This window comes from Dermacentor albipictus, unplaced genomic scaffold (assembly GCF_038994185.2).
Source record: "Dermacentor albipictus isolate Rhodes 1998 colony unplaced genomic scaffold, USDA_Dalb.pri_finalv2 scaffold_15, whole genome shotgun sequence".
NCBI lineage: Eukaryota > Metazoa > Arthropoda > Arachnida > Ixodida > Ixodidae > Dermacentor > Dermacentor albipictus.
Window position 1 is genome coordinate 3,591,835 of NW_027225569.1, and position 20,912 is coordinate 3,612,746.

The 20,912-nt window shown below is 47.0% G+C and overlaps 1 protein-coding gene across 1 annotated transcript in view; it reads left to right on the forward strand.

Annotated features, from left to right (window-relative positions):
• The window catches only part of LOC135913436 (probable cytochrome P450 301a1, mitochondrial), a 189,826-nt gene extending 174,802 nt beyond the window's left edge, over positions 1–15,024 (forward strand). The window contains exon 9 of the mRNA XM_065446008.1: positions 14,789–15,024. Coding sequence (XP_065302080.1) covers positions 14,789–14,908 — 120 coding nt within the window. The 3' untranslated portion in view covers positions 14,909–15,024. The remainder of the gene's footprint in view (positions 1–14,788) is intronic.
• The last annotated feature ends 5,888 nt before the right edge of the window (positions 15,025–20,912 follow it).

Genomic DNA, 20,912 nt, shown 5'->3' on the forward strand with positions numbered 1-20,912 from the left:
GAGAAAAATGAAATCTTTAAGAGATACGGGGGCTTGGGAGCGTGTTGGGGATGCGAAGGGTTAGGAGGTATTCTGGGGAGTCGTTGGCGGCATGTTTTTGAGGCATTAGAACGGCCGGTCAAGCAATAGGTCGAGTAATTTTGAAATAGTTAAGGTGGCGACGCGGAGTCTGCGGTGCAATGTGCAATGTGCTCTTTCTTTTTCTTTCACCCCCCCCTTTGTTGTGTCTTGGCACGGCCCTGGCTCCCCCTGCTTTTTTTTTCTCCTTTTTTCCCCCCTTTTGTCCGCTTCTATTTCCTTTCTTTCCTCCCCGCGTGCCCACTCTCACACTCTTGTCCCTTCGTCTTGAGAATGAGGCTCACAGACGTCGGACGAGAACGCCTGTTCCCTCCTGTAATCTCTCTCTTTAAAACCAGCCGCCAGCGACAACACCCGCACGTGACGTCACTACACTAACCCTTTAAAACTAACACGCCGAGGATGACGAGGCCGCCTTTGACGAAGATAGGTCCACCTATCGAAACGTTGGCCAGCCTGTCTGAGGCACTTCAACCCTGTTTTAAAAAAGTTTATACCACATTATCGGACATAGTCATTCGAATGCGTTTTTACTTCCTATTGTTTTCTCCCACTAAAAGCCGTGCACTCGAGTGCGTTAGTAACTATGCCGCAATGAACTTCCCCAAAATTAACACCAAAGGTAGTGGGTTCGACTCACGACCATCAAGATGTCAATTCGAATCCAACTTGGAGATATGGCCGGTTCACCCGTATCTCCATGATGGGTCGTGGGTTCAAGTGCCCTAATAAATTTGTACAAGGCGGCGCAAACAAGTATCCACCATGGCCACGGTTTATTTATACCAGTCAGCCACGGTGCCGCAGAATCACGGGGGCGGCAGCTAACGCGGCCGCTCAGCTTGAGCGCATTCATCCTCACCGGCGCTTGAAACGATAGTCACACCACTAAAGCACACCCCTCCCCCCCCCCCATTCTTTTAGTGCGCAGCGCGATTGGAATATGTGCGAAAGGCACGCGCACAAAAGGAGGAAATAAGCCCGCATACACGAGTGGCTGTTCTCAGCGTCCGACAAGACGTCCAGGCAATGTCTGTGCAAGTCCCGCACTGTCGACGTCCGCGCGGCCAGCACGGAGCAACTAGGCGCAGCCACAGTGATGCCGTAGTACGAAATCATGACCTGTCACAAGTTCCAGTAGATGCCCGCGGCTGGTGGAAGTCCGTACTCCGAAAGAAGACTGCCATGCAGCTCGCGACTTGCATGGAGATATCGCAAGTGTTGGTCGATCACGTTGTTGACACAGAAGTGATTCTTCGACTGATGAAACCAGATGGGAGAGCTGCTCCTACAAAACTTCGGTAGCATCCGCGGAAGGTGTGAGCAGCGAACTTCGGAAGGCTCGCGTGCTGCTGCTTGCGGTGAAATCTCGAATTGAGATAGCATTAGGGTTGCGGTGCTTGCTGCAGGCATCGCGAAGGTTGTGCTTGTGTGGTCGCCGCAGCTGCAACAGTGAAATTTGCGCCTAGTGGAGCAAGTGAGGGAGCCTCTCAATCGTTGATGAGCGAGTTGCGCCCGAAAGGAAAGATGACATCTTGCGGGAACGTCCAAGGAAGGAGAGCGGTGGGCCTTAGATTGGCCGAAAGCGCTTGCGTTTGGCCCAGTGAATTCCTTGGAAAGAGTCGTCGCGCAGCTGCCTTTAAGCTGGGGAGCAGGCTCACGAAGCGAGTAGAGGCTTGATGATGGGGCCGGGGCGTGCTGATGATCGACACAGGTGGACACATGCGATGTGGGACGACAAGGCGCCGAATGACGCGACGGCTCAATGGCGAGAGCTGTTGTGACTGAGCGCTCGAGGTGGCATTGTAGGCGAAATCCCGCAAGCCCTTGTAGAAGTCGGAGCCGGTGGTGGAAGCTGGAGCCTGGAACGAAGCCGGAGCCTGGAAGCCTGTTGATGCGGCTGTCCACCTGGATGAACCAGATTTCCGGCATGTCGACATAGAATCGCCGGACACCCTACAACCGCGGGATGTCACTCTCGCCTTCGTAGAGCCCGTGTGTTGACGGTGGTACGGGTTAAGAATTCGTGGGAGGCGGCACGAAGAGGTGGCCCCCTTGGCCATTTAGGCCGGCCAGTCATGGTGGTGCGCGAGATCGCGTGAGCGGCAGCTACCGCGGCCCGTCAGGTCGAGCGAGCTAGCGCGTTCTATTCTCGCGCTACATGCATATGAGCCGTCTGCTTCCTCACCGGCTTCGAAGGCCGTAGTCGCGCCGCCACAAACTCTATCTTAATGAACTCTGCCTTAATTCACTTCGCCCTAGGGGGCCGTGGAGAACAGACGCGCTTCACATGGGCTCCCGCTTCTCGTGCCTGTCAACCAGGATCACGGCCAGCGACCAACTTAATTTTGCCAACTGCACAACCGGCAAGGTGATAGAAATCGGCGGGCACTAGCCACCATCAAGTGAGTTTCCTATTTACTGATTTCTGCAACGACCGTACAGCCACCTAGCTAAGCCCAACGCCGAACGAGCGGCTGCAACGCCGTGGCGCGTGCTCGCGGCGCTCGAGCGTATCTGCGAGCATAGCACGGGCGCCTGCCCACGCAGCGACGAACTCCCGAGATGAGCGAAGCAGCAGTAGAAGCAATCAACACACCAAGAGAACAGCTGGAAGACACAAACACAATGCAGATGGACCAGACTGAAGTAAACAACACAGAAACTGCCTGGAATTATGACGCAAGCAGCGGAAGAACTATTGAACGCGAGAGCATCTGGATTACGCGGGGCAGAAAAGGCAAGAAGGACGCAGAGCATCAAACGACACAAGAAAGCAACCCAGCCAAGCAACAAACGAATGGAAAGCCACCACCACCGCAACAGCGAAAGCCCCGAATGCCGCCTCTACCAGTCGACGACTACAAGGTCGTATTCCGCCCGCAACCAGGCCTCGAGCTTGCAAAGTGGAACAATGTCGCCATTATGCACGCCATCGGAAGAGCCAGCGGTTTCTCGCAGCAAGATTTCGGCGAAAAAGTGTGCGTTCAAGTGCAAAGAATTGAGAACCTGATTATTGCAAGCACGGCCGACTGGGAAGACGCGAAGAAACTCGAAAATATCAGCACAATCCAACTTGGCGGCACTTTCATCACTGTAAAAGGCAACACGAGAACCCCGGACGATGTATCCAGAGGCGTAATAAGCGGGCTCTTGCCCGGCACGAGTGAAGAAGAACTCAAGGCCAGTCTTCGCGCACCAGCGAGGTACACCGTCCTCCACGCTCGTATGCTCGGGCAATCGTCCGCGGCCGTGATCTTTTTCCAAGGACCGCACGTTCCTTATTACGTCCGCTTCCAGAGTCTCGATTTTCGATGCCGACCCTACCGCAAGTCAGTGCAATACTGCAGAACTTGTGGCAACACGGGACACCGCCAGGATGTCTGCCCGAGACCACTGCCAGCCTTCTGCTCTAAATGTGGCAAAACCGATCAACTACCCGATCACGAGTGCAAACCCGCATGCAAGTTATGTGGAGAAGGGCACGAAACCGCAAGCAAAGATTGCAAGAAAAGACTGAAACCCAACCCGCCGCCATTCAACATACGACAGCAACGCATCGACAGGCTCAAAGTGAGAGACAGTCGCTGGAGCTCAGGCGGCGAACAATTCCCACAATTAGGAAGCTCAACCACCAGCTTGAGGGGCAGTGATGGCAGCGTCCCCAAACGAATTAGATCTAGATCTATACTCCTATCGCCTTCCCGATCACGCTCACGCTCGCACTCGCCGAAACGCGTGAGCTACGCGGATGTGGTAAGCGGATCGAGCGGATCGAGAACCACGAGCAGTTCCAAATTCTTGTCGGCCGAAGCTGCGGCCCTTCAGGCTCTCGAAAATAAGGTGCAAATTCAACAAAACACGTTGCACAATCAAAATAGTCAACTACAAAGCCAACAGGCTCTCATCGACAAGCTGATCTAATGTCAACAGATACAGCAAGACAACATAAACAGGCTTCTACAGAAGTGCGAGGAGCAAAAAGATATCATTGATAAACTGCAACAGAGATGTACGACAGGCCAAGAGAACATTGCACAGCCGCGACTCTCACTTCCCGACGCAGATGTTCAATCCGTAGTTGACGCAAGATTCCAAATCCTCCAAGAAACTCTCATGAAAAATACCCACGACACAATTGAGAAAATCGTCCAGGCAGCAATAACGAATTTCGCCGCAAGTATAGCCAATAAGGTCAACACGCTAGACGCCAAGGTGGATGGACTCGCAGCGCAACAAAACAACTTCATAGCCCACATCAAGAAGACGTATGTAACAAAACAGCACCTCAACACGTCACTAAATGATATTCAGCCCGACAGAAAGCGGCCGCGAGCAAACGACCGAAGTGCCTCTCGTTCAATTTCACCTACCCGCGAGCGTCGGCAGGGAGCAGCAACAACCGAAGATGGCGGTCCCTAATCACAGGACTACAAATGCGCTTTCAACTCTCCGCATAAGGCAGTGGAACTGTCGTTCCTATCGACCACGGCATGCTACCTTACAAGAATTTGTCAAACAAGACCCACCCGACCTCATAGCGCTGCAAGAAACAAATACACAAAACGTCCGGCTACAAGGGTACAACGCCCACGTACAAACGAAACGCACGGCAATTTTCACCAAGAAGAATCTCACAGTACAGGAATTGGAACCCGTCAATACACCGATCGAACACACCTTAATCGAAATCATACCGGAGAGGAAATCGCTCAAGAGCGTATTCGTAGTCAGTGTGTACAGCCCTCCCAGAGACGCCCTTTCAGACTTCGACCACTTTGTCCGAGAAATTAGGAACCGCCCTGATGGTCACCAAGTCGTTATAGTTGGGGACTTCAACGCCCCACACACGGCCTGGGGATACCAGACCACCACGAAGAAAGGAGCCCGAGTGCACGACACTGCACAACAGCACAGACTCACCATGTGGAATGACCCACTCCAAACGAGGAGGATAGGTAATAGTGTCTCCAGAGACACAAACCCCGATCTCACCTTCACGCTAAACGTGCCCTCGGCAGAATGGAGCCGACTCCCAGAAACCCTGGGCAGCGATCACCACATCCTCCAACTAACCGTGGCTCACACTCGCAAGCCCGCTAGGCTTGGAACGGCCCGGGTAACGGAGTGGAAGTCATTCAGAGACGTGCTAAATTTCGAGACCACCATCGAGAACATAGATGACTGGCTGGAGAAAGTCCTCGACACGGCAGAACGACACACGAAAACAATACAGCTGAATGAAGTAGTGCCAGCCGTCGACACGCATCTCCTCCACCTCTGGGAAGCCAGAAGAGCTCTTCTCAAGAGGTGGAAGAGACAGAAGCTAAACAAGAAATTAAAGAAGCGAATTGCCCTCCTCACCGAGCAAGCACAGGCGTACGCGGAGAGATTAGGAAGACAGAACTGGCACGCATTTTGCGACAAACTCCAGGGAACCCTGAGCACAAAGACGACGTGGCATCTCCTGCGCGCCCTTCTCGACAACGACCCTACGAAGACGCAGCAGCGACAGAACCTCTGTAGGCTCGTGCACAACCACGCCGGATCAGAAGAGAACCTCCTCCTCGAAATTCAGAAGAAGCTGTGCGGCGACCCACCCGTTAATACGACGGCATGTGACAAAGTTTACGGTGGCAAACCAAACCCCGACCTTGACCAACCCTTCACGCATGCTGAACTCTCTGCAGCGCTATCGACGCTCACAAGAAACACCAGCCCGGGCAAAGATCGGATCATGAACAAGCATCTTCGGAACCTTCCGCAGCAGGCTACCGCAGCCCTGCTCCAGTACTTCAATGAATGCTGGGAGAGAGGAAAGCTACCGGCTGCATGGAAGCACTCGGAGATTACCATGATCCCTAAACCAAATAAACAGCTCAGCATCGAGAACTTGCGCCAATTTCCCTTACCTCGTGCGTAGGGAAACTTTTCGAGCATATGATTCACAACCGGCTAACCTCGTACCTCGAAGACAACGGATATTTTCCAAACACTATGTTCGGTTTCAGGCAGAACCTGTCAACGCAAGATGTCTTTCTTCTACTCAAGGAAGACCTCATCGACCACCTGAGTACCCGAAGCAAATCATCGATTTTAGTCATCGACGTAAAGGGAGCCTTTGACAACGTCAGTCACGAAGCTATCCTCTGCAACCTCGAAGACGTGGGCTGCGGTTCCCGGACATACGACTATGTCAGGAATTTCCTCACGGACCGCACGGCCACCGTTGGAATATACAACCTGCGCAGCGACAGCTTCCGACTACCGAGCAAAGGCACCCCGCAGGGTTCGGTCATATCGCCGTTGCTCTTCAACGTCGCAATGATCAAACTACCCAGCCTCCTTGACGCGATACCAGACGTAAGACACGCTTTCTATGCAGATGATATCACGTTATGGACAAGGGCCTCAAACACTGGAACACAAGAAACATGCCTACATGAAGCAGTAGATACCATCGAGAGCTACTTGCACAAATGCGGCCTCTACTGTGCTCCCGAGAAGTCCGAACACCTCGTCCTCAAGTCAAGAACGAGAGGCAGACCACCCGGCTACGATGAACCCGATCCTAACGTCACCCTTAATGGAACGCCCATTCCAAAACTGGAAACCCTATGAGTTCTAGGGTTACACATACACAAAGACGGGTCCGGGGCGGCCACCCTCCCGCGACTACAGCGAACGCTATCACAGCTCACGCATCTCGTCAGGAGAGTTGCAAGCCATAGAAGCGGACTTAAAGAAGAGGACACGCTACGCGTGATGCAAGCACTCCTCACCAGTCGAATAACATACGGCACGCCCTACCTCGCGCTGAAGAATGTAGAGGTAGAAAAAATTAACATTCAAATACGGAAAGCCACCAAAATCGCCCTGGGCCTACCATCTACGGCTTCGACTACGAGGCTTCTCAAGATGGGCGTACACAACACCTGGCAAGAGCTAGCTGAAGCTCACAAAGCCAGTCAATTAGAACGACTGAAGCTTACGCCCACCGGAAGATCAGTGCTGCAACGGCTGAGCTACGGTGAAACCTTTATAGCCACCACGGACCGAAAAGAAAAAAAATTCCTGCGAACATCCGCGAATCCCTGTGCATAGCCCCAATTCCACGCAACATGCACCCCACGTACCACAAGGAAAGGAGACAAGCCCGAGTGGATGCTCTACGGCGAAGACACAGGCAAGATACGGACGCCAGATACACCGACGTAGCCAAATACCCGCAAAGAAACGCTTACACCCTGAGCGTCGTAGATTCTCAGGGCAGAGAGCTAGCGTCTGCCACAGTCCGTGCACAAAACCCCGAGACTGCAGAAGAAACAGCGATCGCCCTAGCGACTACCACGTGCATGGACGCAGCTGTCATCTTCTCCGATTGTCAAGCAGCCGTCAGAAACTACGCTAAGGGTCGCGTGTCAACACAAGCACTGAAGCTATTGAAGCACCGCAGTACTCCGATCCCCTACACCTGCGTGACGTGGGTTCCTGGGCACGAGGGGCTGGAGGGGAACGAAGCGGCACGCGCCGCGGCCCGAGGCCACACCTGCCGGGCCAACCCTTCCTACTCTCGAGACGCCCGGTCTGCGCCAGCGGAGGCAGAGACCGTACCCATTACGTACTCAGGGATGCTTCAACATCACAGGCTGGAACGCAGGGTGTACCCACCACCTCACCCAAAGCTCAACAAAGAAGAAAGCACTACACTCAGAAGACTGCAAAGTAATACTTATATCCACGGAATCATCATGCATAGACTGTACCCAACGCTACAAGGATACCACTGCCCAATGTGCGGCGTACCGGACACCTTAGCGCACCTGATCATCGAATGTCCATGGCATATAGACAAAGACGCATTGCCTTCACCGAGAGACTGTTGCAACGCCAGACAAAGCGAAGACCTCATGGAAACGTGGGAGGCCAAGCTAGTCTCCGAGGACCTGGAACAACAACGACATCTCGTTGCCAGGGCCAAGGAAGCAGCGAAGGCCAGAGGGTTCCTGGAATGAGGAGACCTCCCACCGAGAGTTGAACCAGGGCTTACCCCGGAAAACTGTTTCCAAAATAAAAGTTTATTCCTCCTCCTCCTAATTAACACCAAAGGTAGTGGCTTTGGCTCTCGACCTTCACGCTGTCAATTCGAATCCAACTTATGCGAACTTGCACATATATGCATTATAGAGATTCCTCATGATACATTTTCTAATGAACAACACACTCTTTGTTCAACATGGTAAGCGGAACATAGTAACTGAAACATCGTTATTGAGGTGTTACCCGGCATCTTTACGGCTTTTAATAGTAATAATAATAATAATAATAATAATAATAATAATAATAATAATAATAATAATAATAATAATAATAATAATAATAATAATATAATTAATAATAATCATTTCCATCGCGGTGATGGAGGAGGTTGTGGGTAAAAGCTGCTCGTAAACGGCAACTTGAGAATTGCCCACAGCCCCCCTCTACAGCGCAACAACAGAAAGCAGGAAAAGACACACACAAGTATATATATAATCTCTTCGAACTTTAGCAAAGCCATAAATAACAGGATCATTTCATAAAATAATATACAACCAAAGAAAATAGAACAACAATCAATACAATAAATACATAGGGTATAAAGCTGTACAATAAACACAGGATTAAACATACAAATATAGGAATACTGGTGGATTTTAAGAATGTGTGCAGTGAAGCTGTCGTAATTCATGTTTAGATATTTTAGGTAGGTCAGTACCGGATTTTTTTATAGTTGTTTAATAGAGTTGGAAGTGTGAAAGATAATTTTTCATTGCATAGTTGGTTCTAGAGTTGGTACAATCAACTGTTTATGGCGGGAAGGGCAACACAAAGTGCTGTTTTCCAGTAATGGCAACTCATGCAGAGATTGAAGATGATATTTTAGTTCGCTCTGCATTGCAAGTGCTAGCTTATGATTGTAAAGATTGAATAATGGTATTATGTATGCTTTGGAGAAAAGACCTTGCGAGTAACTGTTGCATGACAGATGAAAAAGTATTCTGATAAGCTTTTTTTTAATTATAAAGATCTTTTGCAACTTTGCATACGTGATCGTGCCCCAGACCAAGGAACAGTAAGATGAGAGTAAAACGGGGAATTATAAAGCAGGATCTTTACTTCATACGGGAGATATCATCTCTAATGGTAAATAATGTCGACTGTTCGAGCTAACTCAGTTAAATCAGCATCAATGTGACCATGCCCTAACATGCTTTTAGAAAATGTGACACCCAGAATTTTAATGTTATTTCTTATTTCTATCGGTGTACCACCATAATTTAAGCTTACATGAGAATTTAGCTGCCTCGATTTAGGTCTAAATATTATAGCTTTCGTTTTTTTAACATTTTTGTTTAAATTGTTCTCTATTGACCACGTTTTAGGCTTGGTAAGGAGAGAATTCGCGTCGTTGTGCAAGATATGGCAATCTGGAGCAGATAAAATATACTAGCGTCGTCGGCGTACAAAACATATTTAGGCTTAGTAGAGAGGTTAGTGATCACAATGATGTAAATGTTCAAAATAAGCAGACCAGGAATGCTGGCCTGAGGAACATGTTTAACTACCAATTTTAAATCAGAACGGTACGTTTCGATTTGAACGAACTGCTGTCGCTAAGTGAGATATGACTTTTTAAGTTCGAGAAAATGTCCTGGGTTCCGTAAATTTCAGTTTCTTCAGCAAAGTGAAGTGATGAATACAATGGAATGCTTTAGAAAAGTCGACATTAATACCTAGTATAAAGTTATATTTTTCCAAATTCCGACATAATAAGTTCTTTCTGTTCCAGCAAAGCTAATTCGGTTGATTTATTCTTCCTAAATCCATATTGAGCATCTGAAATAAGTTTGTGTAAATCAAAGAACGAGCAAATCTGATAATGGATAAGCTTCTCCAAGCGTTTTGAAAATATGCGTAAGACGAAGATGGGTCGGTAATTATTCATATCATTCGGATCACACTTTTTGAAGATCATAGTTACTTTAGCGATTTGCATTCGTTTTAGAAAACATGCACTCGTTAGGCTAATGTTAAAAATATGGATTAAATGTGGACATAACGCATCCAACACATTTCGCCGGACGAGATTACCTTCAGCGTCGCAACTTGAGCAACTATTTAAAGAAGAATGAAACTGATGTAACTTGATCCTCTGTCACAGCGCTTAGGAAAGCAGATGGATTGTTTCTAACGAGCATAAAATTGTAAAAATCTTCATGTATACCGTGCTTCGAATAACAAAGTAAATACTCATTAAAGGAATCTGCAAGGGCACAGCCAGGCACTTCACGGTCATTTGACAACTTCTCAAATCTAGGTGAAAGTTTGGTGCGTTTAAAAACAGTGCTCAACGTTTCCCATACGGGGTCACTTTTCTTTAGACAACTCTGGAATTTATAGTAAATGAAACCAGATCAGCTTTTTTTTAACCTCCTTCTTTAATTTATTTTGGTACGCCTTAAATTAATTTAAGGTATCAGGATCTTTTATTTCTATAAACTGACGGTAAAGCATATTTTTCACGTTGATTTTTCGGCGCAGTTCTGGAGTTATCCAAGGTTTGCGGATTTTTTCAGATAGCATGAAAGTTTTTATTGGGAAATGTCGCTTGTAAATCTGAAGGAACTGGAGGAGGAGGAGGAATAAACTTTATTTGTGCACAGCAGATTTGAGACCTAGGCCTCTACCTAAATGACGGCCTCGAGCCCTTGGGCCCTGGCGGCATCTTCGGCCTGCTGGATTGCCTTGCGTTGGTCTTCCGGTGCACAGCTGAGCAACGCGGTCTCCCACTGCTCTCTGGTTTTAATTATTTTATTCTGTATGGGTGTCCGAGGACAAGCCCATACCATGTGTTGTAGGTCCGCCCTTTCTTCACAGAATCTACATCTATCCGTGTAAAGGTCCGGGTAGTAGCGGTGGTAGGCCACCGGGTTTGGATATGTATCTGTTTGTAAGAGGCGCCATGCCGTCGCTTGCCGTCTATTTAACGAGGAGTGTGCCGGGGGGAAATGGGCCCTTCCCAATTTATAGTGTTTGGTGATCTCGTTGAAGCTGGTCATCCGGTCTCTCTCCGTTCCCAGTATTTGTTGCGTGTCACCTGCTCGGCCTGTCAGTTCTCGAGCCAGGTTGTGCGCTATTTCGTTCCCGGGAAGGGAGGAGTGTGCGGGTGCCCATATAATGTGAATGTCGCGATCTTCACGAAAGTTGTTTAAAATTCTGAGTGCTTCCGGCGAGATTCTTCCTTTTGCATAGTTCTTGACTGCTGTCTTGCAGTCGCTTACTACGGTGTTGGCTTCCGTGGAGGCTATTGCCAGTGCTAAGGCAGCTTCCTCCGCCACCTCTGCCTTCCATGTTTTCACCGTCCCACTAACTCTGCAGTCACCCTCTAGACTCGTAGCAACTATCGACATACTCTGTCCATTTGAAGGAACTGGTTCATAAGTTTTTCGTACCCTTCATTGGCAATTTTTATCTACGTTACCCATGTAAAATCTGACTTCAGTAGTTCAGTCCTGAAGCTGTCAAAATTTGACAGAGTAATATGATAAAAAATGGGTGGTCGGCTTTTGCATCTTTATAAATTCTGCTTTTTTGCCATAACAACTATCGGAAGATGGTCGCTAAGACCACATGATATAGCTCCTGCTGTGATGCATGTATTATAAAAAATTGGCAGAAAAAGGTCTAGCAGTGTTTTATTGTCTTTCGTAATTCTAGTCGGTAATGTGATTGCATTATCGCAACCGTTTGATGTAATCCGCATTTTCATGTCTTTTTGTTGATTAGTGTCTGCTAACATATCTATAATAAAGTCGCCGGCTGACGGGACAGAGTAACCATTTGCAGGAACAAAATCGAGAAACTGCCCGTAAAATAAGAAAAAGCTTGACGTATTTCCATCTGGGGGCCGGTAACACACAGAAAACACATGCTTATTTACACGAACTGACAATATTTCAAAATCATCACATATTACAGAAAAAGAAGGAAGCAGTTCACAGTTTCCATTCGGCTTCATCAAAAGCATGACTCCACCAGCACGACGAATTTACGATATAAGCAGAAGGATTGATAACATGAATACCTAAAATTATCCTGATCGTCTTTACACCATGTTTCAGTTAACATGACAGCGTCGAACAAAAAACAAAAACTAGAGACAAGACAATCCATTTCTGCTTCCTTGGTGCAAAGTGAGCGAACGTTTATATGAAGGCATTTTAGTGAATTTTTATGCTGGTTTGTTGCAACTGCGTTTACATCCTCCGGAAGAAGGTAATTACGATTAGCCATTTCAAACCCTCACAACACATTTTAAACCCATTTGTTGGACACATTGAAATGTGCTATGACGGAAGGTCACGCATATTGCGCACCACGATAGCCAACTGGCCATCTGTTTTGCGCATGAAGACTTTTACATCCCTGTACCAGGCATACTGATATCCATTTTGTTTTGCCCACTCCTTCGTCAGTCGCAACAGATGTCGGTTATGACTAGTCATATTTTCCATAATGGCAATGTTGCTTTTTTCGTCCCTCAGTTTATCCCTTTTCTCGACCCACTTATCTCTGACAGCTTGTCTAGTGTATCTGACTATTATGCCTGATATCTTATCGTGCTTTGCAGGTAGCCGGTGAATTGCATCGACGTCTGCGCTAGAAAGCCTTGAACCTCCTATCGTGTCAGCCACAGCGTTTATCTATCTATCAGATTTTCAGGTTCGGTGGAGTGAATTCCATGGAATCCAAGGTTCAGCTTACTGCTCCTCCATTCAAAATCAGTGACTTCATTTCGCAACGTCTAATATTCTTCTTTTTTTTACCTTTCTGTCCAAAATTTCCAATCTCTTTTGAATATCGTTTGTATCTTTTTTCTGGGCAGTTAGCCTTTCTAGCGCTTCGTCAAACTCTTCTGACATTAGCTCTACAGCTGTTTCAATGCTAGCTACAGTTTCTTTAAGCTGCATCAGCTCGTCTAATTTTCCATTTATAGTAACGAGCAGGGCTTTAATGTCGGCTATCTCGTCATCAGCCAGCTTTTCACCTTGATTGTCTCCTTTCCTGTTTCCATTTTTGCATGTGGTGCATGGCCATTTCTGCTTGGCTGACTCCGATTTACTTTTGTACTGTTTTACGGGAAGCCCTGCACAGGTTCCGAGATGGTACAATCGGTTGCACAGAATACATTTGGCAGGAATTTTCTCGGGCGTAAACTTGTTACTGCATGAGGATCAAAAGTCTGTCGACATTGTGCGTTACAGACTGCAGTTTTAGGAAAAACAAAAAGAAAAGGCGATAGCAGAATACTAGAGCAGCGGCAGTGGCAACGAGCAGCACATATTCATAAAACCAATCACAAGGAACGACACCAACCTGCGAAAAAGCAGAGTGGCGTTCAAGCGATGGTCGTTCGTGCTGCCGCTACCGCCGAGTGCTGGGAGATCCGAGCAGTCCATCGAAAGACCATCGAGCATGCAAGCGCAAAAGCATGCAAGCGCAAACTTACAAATTTGCACCGCTGCATCAAAGACGCACGTCGCTGATACGTTAAAGCACCAAACGCGGAAAAAGTCAGTATATGAATTTATACCTTGCGTGAAGGGGTTGAAATGTTTATAAGGGCTTTGCAAAAGTACGACTTTCAAAACCAGGTCTAATACCAACACATGTAGTATTATATGAATTCGACAGAATTGGTATACATTTTTATTGCTTAGTTGCGTAGTCGCAAATCTGAAAGGTTTTGCTTTATGAAAGTTTGGAATTTTCACGAATATTTACTTTCAAAAATGCAGGCCTAAATCTAAAGTTCTGTTGCGACAGTGACTAGATTTCAGTATGTTTTTTTTATGTACAACTAAACTTACGAGATTTCGTTCCGTGGTTGCAAAGACAAACAATTTCAACATTGTTATGTATTCAAACAGGAGCCCTTGAGGAATAGCTTCCTCTGAAGTCTTTAATATCTTGAAATAACTTGAATGACCAAGAATAAAAGCGCCGAAGGCAGACTATGTTGCAGTGGTATTAAATATATATTAACCTCATTTAGTAAGGCAATCAATGTGGCTGGTTGATGGACATTCAGGGTTGCGTTGTGCTTAGTGCTAAGCTTATGGAAGAACTTAAGAACGAACATGAAATGTTCGACAATTACGATAGTGCCTAATGGGAAATTTGGGCGCGGCTTTACACGTGTGTTCATTTCGCGTTATACCGAGGCAACGCATTTGAGACCGAAATCACCGAACTGACCGACAGTGGGCCAGGGCCAGCCAGCGCCTTCGCGGAGGTATGGAAACGCTAGCATCATGAGCGGCATCAGAGCCAGCTGTGGAAGAAGACAACGACGAACGCGTGAGCAGTGGCAGGAGCGCGTTCGCGTGGTTACACCGAGCGGCACCAACAAGGCAGCAGTGTTAGCAGACAACGACGGACACGTTCGCGAAGTGACCCCGACGCTCAACCGACGAACGGCCGCGTAAAAGCTGCCCGCTAAAAGAACAAGAGGGGGATCCACTTTCTTTTGTTCTTTAATCTTCCTTCTTTAATTCTTCGGTCAGTATAACACAAAGCACTAACAATCATGGACACCTTGATGTTGTCTGCTTGACCTGTAGGGTTCTATGAAAGGTACAACTGCAATTTATCTTCCCTTCTGCAGGTGCTTCAACGATACCGCGTGGAGAACCATCATGGCGACATTGGTTTTCTTACGCAGTTCACCGGCAAGCCCGCAAAGCCAGCAAAATTTAGGTTTGTGGAACTCAACACCACAACTTAACCTCGCTAAAGATTAAAAAGAAACTGTCGTCGCCTCTAACTCGTCATCATGAAGACTGCAGCGCTCACCTGAAGACAGAAACATGGTACAGAAATAAAGTTTTTCCCCATGTCAAGCTTCAATGTCCGCGTCCTAAAGCTTGCGTGTATGCACCTAAAGCTTGCATCGCAGTATCATTTGTCGCAATGCAGAAAGTGCCAGACCATTGCCTATAACGTGTCATTTCTTATTTAAATATTCCAGCTATATTCCGCGTGTTGTGGTGTCATAGCTGAGAACTAACACACTACGCGATCCTGTGTTAACCTTGATAAAACGTTGCCTCTGTCACAACCACAAATTCATACATTCATACATACATATATATATATAAATAAATAAATATATATATATATATATATATATATATATATTTCCGTGAGCATAACCAGAACAAAAAGACGCCTGTCGCATCCTCGCTGTGTCCAAAAAACGGCTACACCACAAGCGACAAGCAATGTAACGCTGTGGTGCCTGTGCCCACACCACGTGCTGACAGAACGTCGGTTCGTGTTAGAGAATCGGATGGATGGCAAGCGAGAGGAGGCGACGAGGAACAGAGCGATGTTTGAACAATGGAAACTCGAGAGCATTTTCTGTTTTTGTTGAATGTTAGAGTCTCTTTAGTTGACAGGCACAGGTTCGCCCTGAATAAGATATTTTTTGGCATAATTGGAATAAAAACAGAACGCCTACAAAAATGGTGTTGCCCGTGCGGAAGCCCAAAGGTTTAAGAATTTTTAAACAACTCCATTCTGGTCGGCGTTATGTTTTTATTCCTGTTATGCCAAACTTTCCTATTCGGGGCGAACCTGTACCCGTCAACTAAAATGGGCTTGTCCTTGTGGAAGCCAGAACGTTCAAGAATTTTTATACTACACCATTTTGGTGGGCGTTCTGTTTTACAGCGACGCTGCACACCTCAACCCTCCAAGGAAATATTTCTACCGTAAGCATAAAGCTCCCCATAGGTGAGCCGATCCCGGACACAGTGTAATACAGGTCGGAACCGCGGTGGAGGTGAAGCAGGCGTTAAGCACTCCCAATACATGGGCGGATCCCGCAGATAGCGCAATGTCGCGATTTATTGCGGCCACGTGACCGCGGCGGAGGTGAAGCAGGCGTTAAGCACACCCCATACGTGGGCCGATACCGAAGATAGTCCAATGCCGGGCCGACCGGTGGCGGAGGTGAAGCAGGCGTTAAGCACTCCCCATACGTGGGCCAATCCATAAGATAATGCAACGGCGGGCCGACGTGGCGCAGGTGAAGAGGCGTTAAGAGGAAGCTTTAGCTCGGGCCCAACTCCAACTCGGCCTATTCAAATACTTGTAAAACGCAAAAACGTTTTTCTGACATAACCGCGCGAGAGATTTTACTAAAATGTGTTGCATTTGAGAGAGAAAGTTAAATTTTAGTGACTGTTGGAAGCGGAATTCTGATTTACGTCGTGCATTTTGTTACAAGAATTTTCAACAATACCGAAGTTTAAAAAAAATAGAAGCGTGCAGTTTACAAATTCATAGCTCTGCCTCATGAACAGATATCGCGGTGCTGTAAATGGCATCCATTAGACAATTGAATGCGGACAAATTCGATATGTCATTTTACATCTTACGTGAATTTGTTACGTTGTTTACAGGGGTTCTGCAAAAGCTGTATTTGCATATTAAATTTTTTTTTCAGATTCATGTGTAACATACCAATTTTGTCCGCTTTAGATACGTTATTAGTTGAAATTCACAAAATTGCATTATCATATTTCGTTGTGGAGTTACCGAGTTCTAAAATTTTTTTTCTTTTTCCCCCCTTCTTAATATCCCCTTTTTTTCTTTACTTTAAAGGAAAAAAATCTTCTCTTATGTATGGCCACACATGGGCAGGTCATAAATACCAGGTTCTCTAATTGAGCGCCATCCGTGCGGTATAACCGAGCTCAGATCGGCCCACCTTAACTGATCAAATAAGGCCCGCTGTAGGTTAAATGAGGCGTACAACTTCTGCGCGGGCGGTAGAGTATCCGCCTCGCGTGCAAGAGGACCGTGGTTCGGACCCCGGTGCAGCGCAATTCTCCACCAAAAAAAAGTGTGTTGAGAAAATTGCACAAACAGGCCTGGAGTGCGGCCTGATCCCGGTGACCAGAACCGGTAACGCACTGTCTCACCAGAGCAGGATTCGCCACCCTGGTGCAGTACTTGGCCCCAACCTCATATATGAATACAACGATGAGGCGTACAACTCCCGCGCGGGCGGTAGAGTATCCACCTCGTGTGCAAGAGGACCATGGTTCGAACCCCGGTGCCGCGCAATTCTCCACCGGAAAAAAAACGTGTGTTGAGAAAATTGCACAAACAGGCCTGGAGTGCGGCCTGATCCCGGTGACCAGAACCGGTAACGCACTGTCTCACCAGAGCAGGATTCGCCACCCTGGTGCAGTACTTGGCCCCAACCTCATATATGAATACAACGATGAGGCGTACAACTCCCGCGCGGGCGGTAGAGTATCCACCTCGTGTGCAAGAGGACCATGGTTCGAACCCCGGTGCCGCGCAATTCTCCACCGGAAAAAAAACGTGTGTTGAGAAAATTGCCCAAACAGGCCTGGAGTGCGGCCTGATCCCGGTGACCAGAACCGGTAACGCACTCTCTCACCAGAGCAGGATCGGCCACCCTGGTGCAGTACTTGGCCACAACCTCCTATATGAATACAACAATCAAACCCCGGCCCTCAGTCCCCAGCAGCCGCGAAGCAACTGACCACGGCGGCGGTCAGCTCTATGACGCTGCAGAGGGTGCTAAGAATACCTGGCTCCGGACAGGCAGCCATTGGAATCTGAACCTGGCAACGTTTAACGGTATCTAGTGAGGCGAGTCTAGCAGTGTTATTGGAGGAATTAGAGGGTACTAAATGGGATATAATAGGGCTCAGTGAGGTTAGGAGGACAAAACAAGCATATACAGTGCTAAAAAGCGGGCACGTACTGTGCTACCGGGGCTTAGCGGAGAGACGAGAACTAGGAGTCGGATTCCTGATTAATAAAGATATAGCTGGTAACATACAGCAATTCTATAGAATTAACGGGAGGGTGACAGGACTTGTGAAACTTAACAAGAGGTACAAATTGAAGGTAGTACAGGTCTACGCCCCTACATGCAGCCATGATGACCAGGAAGTCGAAAGCTTTTATGAAGACGTGGAATCGGCGATGGGTAAAGTCAAAACAAAATACACTATACTGATGGGCGACTTCAATGCCAGGGTAGGCAAGAAGCAGGCTGGAGACAAGTCAGTGGGGGAATATGGCATAGGCTCTAGGAATAGCAGGGCAGAGTTATTAGTTGAGTTTGCAGAACAAAATAATATACGGATAATGAATACCTTTTTACGCAAGGGGGTTAGCCGAAAATGGACGTGGAGGAGCCCGAATGGTGCGACTAGAGATGAAATCGACTTCATACTCTGCGCGAACCCTGGAATCATACAAGATGTAGACGTGCTCGGCAAGGTACGCTGCAGTGACCATAGGATGGTAAGAACTCCAATTAGCCTAGACTTGAGCAGGGAACGGAAGAAACTGGTAAATAAGAAGCCAATAAATGAGTTAGCAGTAAAAGGGAAACAAGTGGAATTTCGGATCAAGTTACAGAACAGGTATTCGGCTTTAACTCAGGAAGAGGACCTCAGTGTTGAAGCAGTGAAAGACAATCTTATGGGCATCATTAAGGAGTGCGCAATAGAAGTCGGTGGTAACTCCATTAGACAGGAGACCAGTGAGCTATCGCAGGAGACGAAAGATCTGATCAAGCGACGCCAATATATGAAAGCCTCTAACCCTACAGGTAGAATAGAACTGGCAGAACTTTCAAAGTTAATCAACAAGCGTAAGACAGCTGACATAAGGAACAATAATATGCATAGAATTGAACAGGCTCTCAGGAACGGAGGAAGCCTAAAAGCAGTGAAGAAGAAACTAAGAATAGGCAAGAATCAGATGTATGCGTTAAGGGACAAAGCCGGCAATATCGTTACTAATATATATGAGATAGTTCATGTGGCTGAGGAGTTCTATAGAGATTTATACAGTACCAGTAACACCCACGACGATAATGTGAGAGAGAATAGTCTAGGGGAACTTGAAATCCCATAAGTAGCGCCGGAAGAAGTAAAGAACGCCTTGGGAGCTATGCAAAGGGGGAAGGCAGCTGCGGAGGATCAGGTAACAGCATATTTGTTGAAAAATGGTGGGAACATTGTCGTAGAAAGACTGGCCACCCTATATACAAAATGCCTCATGACCTCGAACGTACCGGAACCTTGGAAGAACACTAGCATAATCCTAATCCATAAGAAAGGAGACGCCAAAGACTCGAAAAATTATAGACCGATCAGCTTACTGTCCGTTGCCTACAAAGTATTTACTAAGGTAATCGCAAATAGAATCAGGAACACCTTAGACTTCTGTCAACCAAAGGACCAGGCAGGATTCTGTAAAGGCTACTCAACAACAGACCATATTCACACTGTCAATCAGATGATAGAGAAATGTGCAGAATATAACCAACCCTTATATATAGACTTCATTGATTATGAAAAAGCGTTTGAGTCAGTTGAAACCTCAGCAGTCATGGAGGCATTACGGAACCAGGGTGTAGATGAGCCATATGTAAAAATACTGGAAGATATATAAAGCGGCTCCACAGCTACCGTAGTCCTCCATAAGGAAAGCAACAAAATCCGAATAAAGAAAGGCGGGAGACAGGGAAATACGATCTCTCCAATGCTATTCACAACGTGTTTACAGCATGTATTCGGATACCTGGATTGGGAAGAATTGGGAATAAGAGCTAATGGAGAATTCCTTAGTAACTTGCGATTCGCTGATGATATTGCCTTGCTTAGTAACTCAGGAGACCGATTGCAATGCATGCTCACTGACCTGGTTGAGGCAAAGCAGAAGGGTGGGTCTGAAATTTAATCTGCAGAAAACTAAAGTATTGTTTAAGAGTCTCGGAAAAGAACAGAAGTTTACGATAGGTAGCGAGGCGCTGGAAGTGGTAAGCGAATACATCTACTTAGGGCAGGTAGTGAGCACGGATTCGGATCATGAGACTGAAATAACCAGAAGAATGAGAATGGGCTGGGGGGCGTTTGGCAGGCATTCTCAAATCATGAACAGCAGGTTGCCACTATACCTCAAGGGAAAAGTATAACAGCTGTGTCTTACCAGTACTCACGTATGGGGCAGAAACCTGGAGGCTTACGAAAAGGGTTCTACTTAAATTGAGGACGACGCAACGAGCTATGGAAAGAAGAATGATGGGTGTAACTTTAAGGGATAAGAAAAGAGCTGATTGGGTGTGGGAACAAACGCGGGTAAATGACATCTTAGTTGACATCAAGAAAAAGAAATGGGCATGGGCCGGACATGTAATGAGGAGGGAAGTTAACCGATGGTCATTAAGGGTTACGGACTGGATTCCAAGGAAAGGCAAGCGTAGCAGGAGGCGGCAGAAAGTTAGGTGGGCCGATGAGAATAAGAAGTTTGCAGGGACAACATGGCCACAATTAGTACATGAACGGGGTAGTTGGAGAAGTATGGGAGAGGCCTTTGCCCTGCAGTGGGCGTAACCTGGCTGATGATGACGATCAAACTTGATGGGTTTTTTGAAAACTCGATTTTTGTCAATTTTTAATAAACAATTGACGACATAAATCAGAAATACAAAACCAACAGTCACTAGATTTTAGGTTTTTCCTTTAAATGCAACAAATCTCGTCAAGTTTGGTGTTGTGGTTGCCGAGAAAAACGAATTCTCTTTTACGTATATTTAGATAGGAGCACCCGAGGTAAAGCTTCCTCTTAAGCCCTCCGCATACGTGGGCCGATTCCGAAGATAATGCAACGCCGGGCCGCCCTGCGGCGGAAGTAAAGCAGGCGTTACGCACTCCCCATACGTGGGCAGA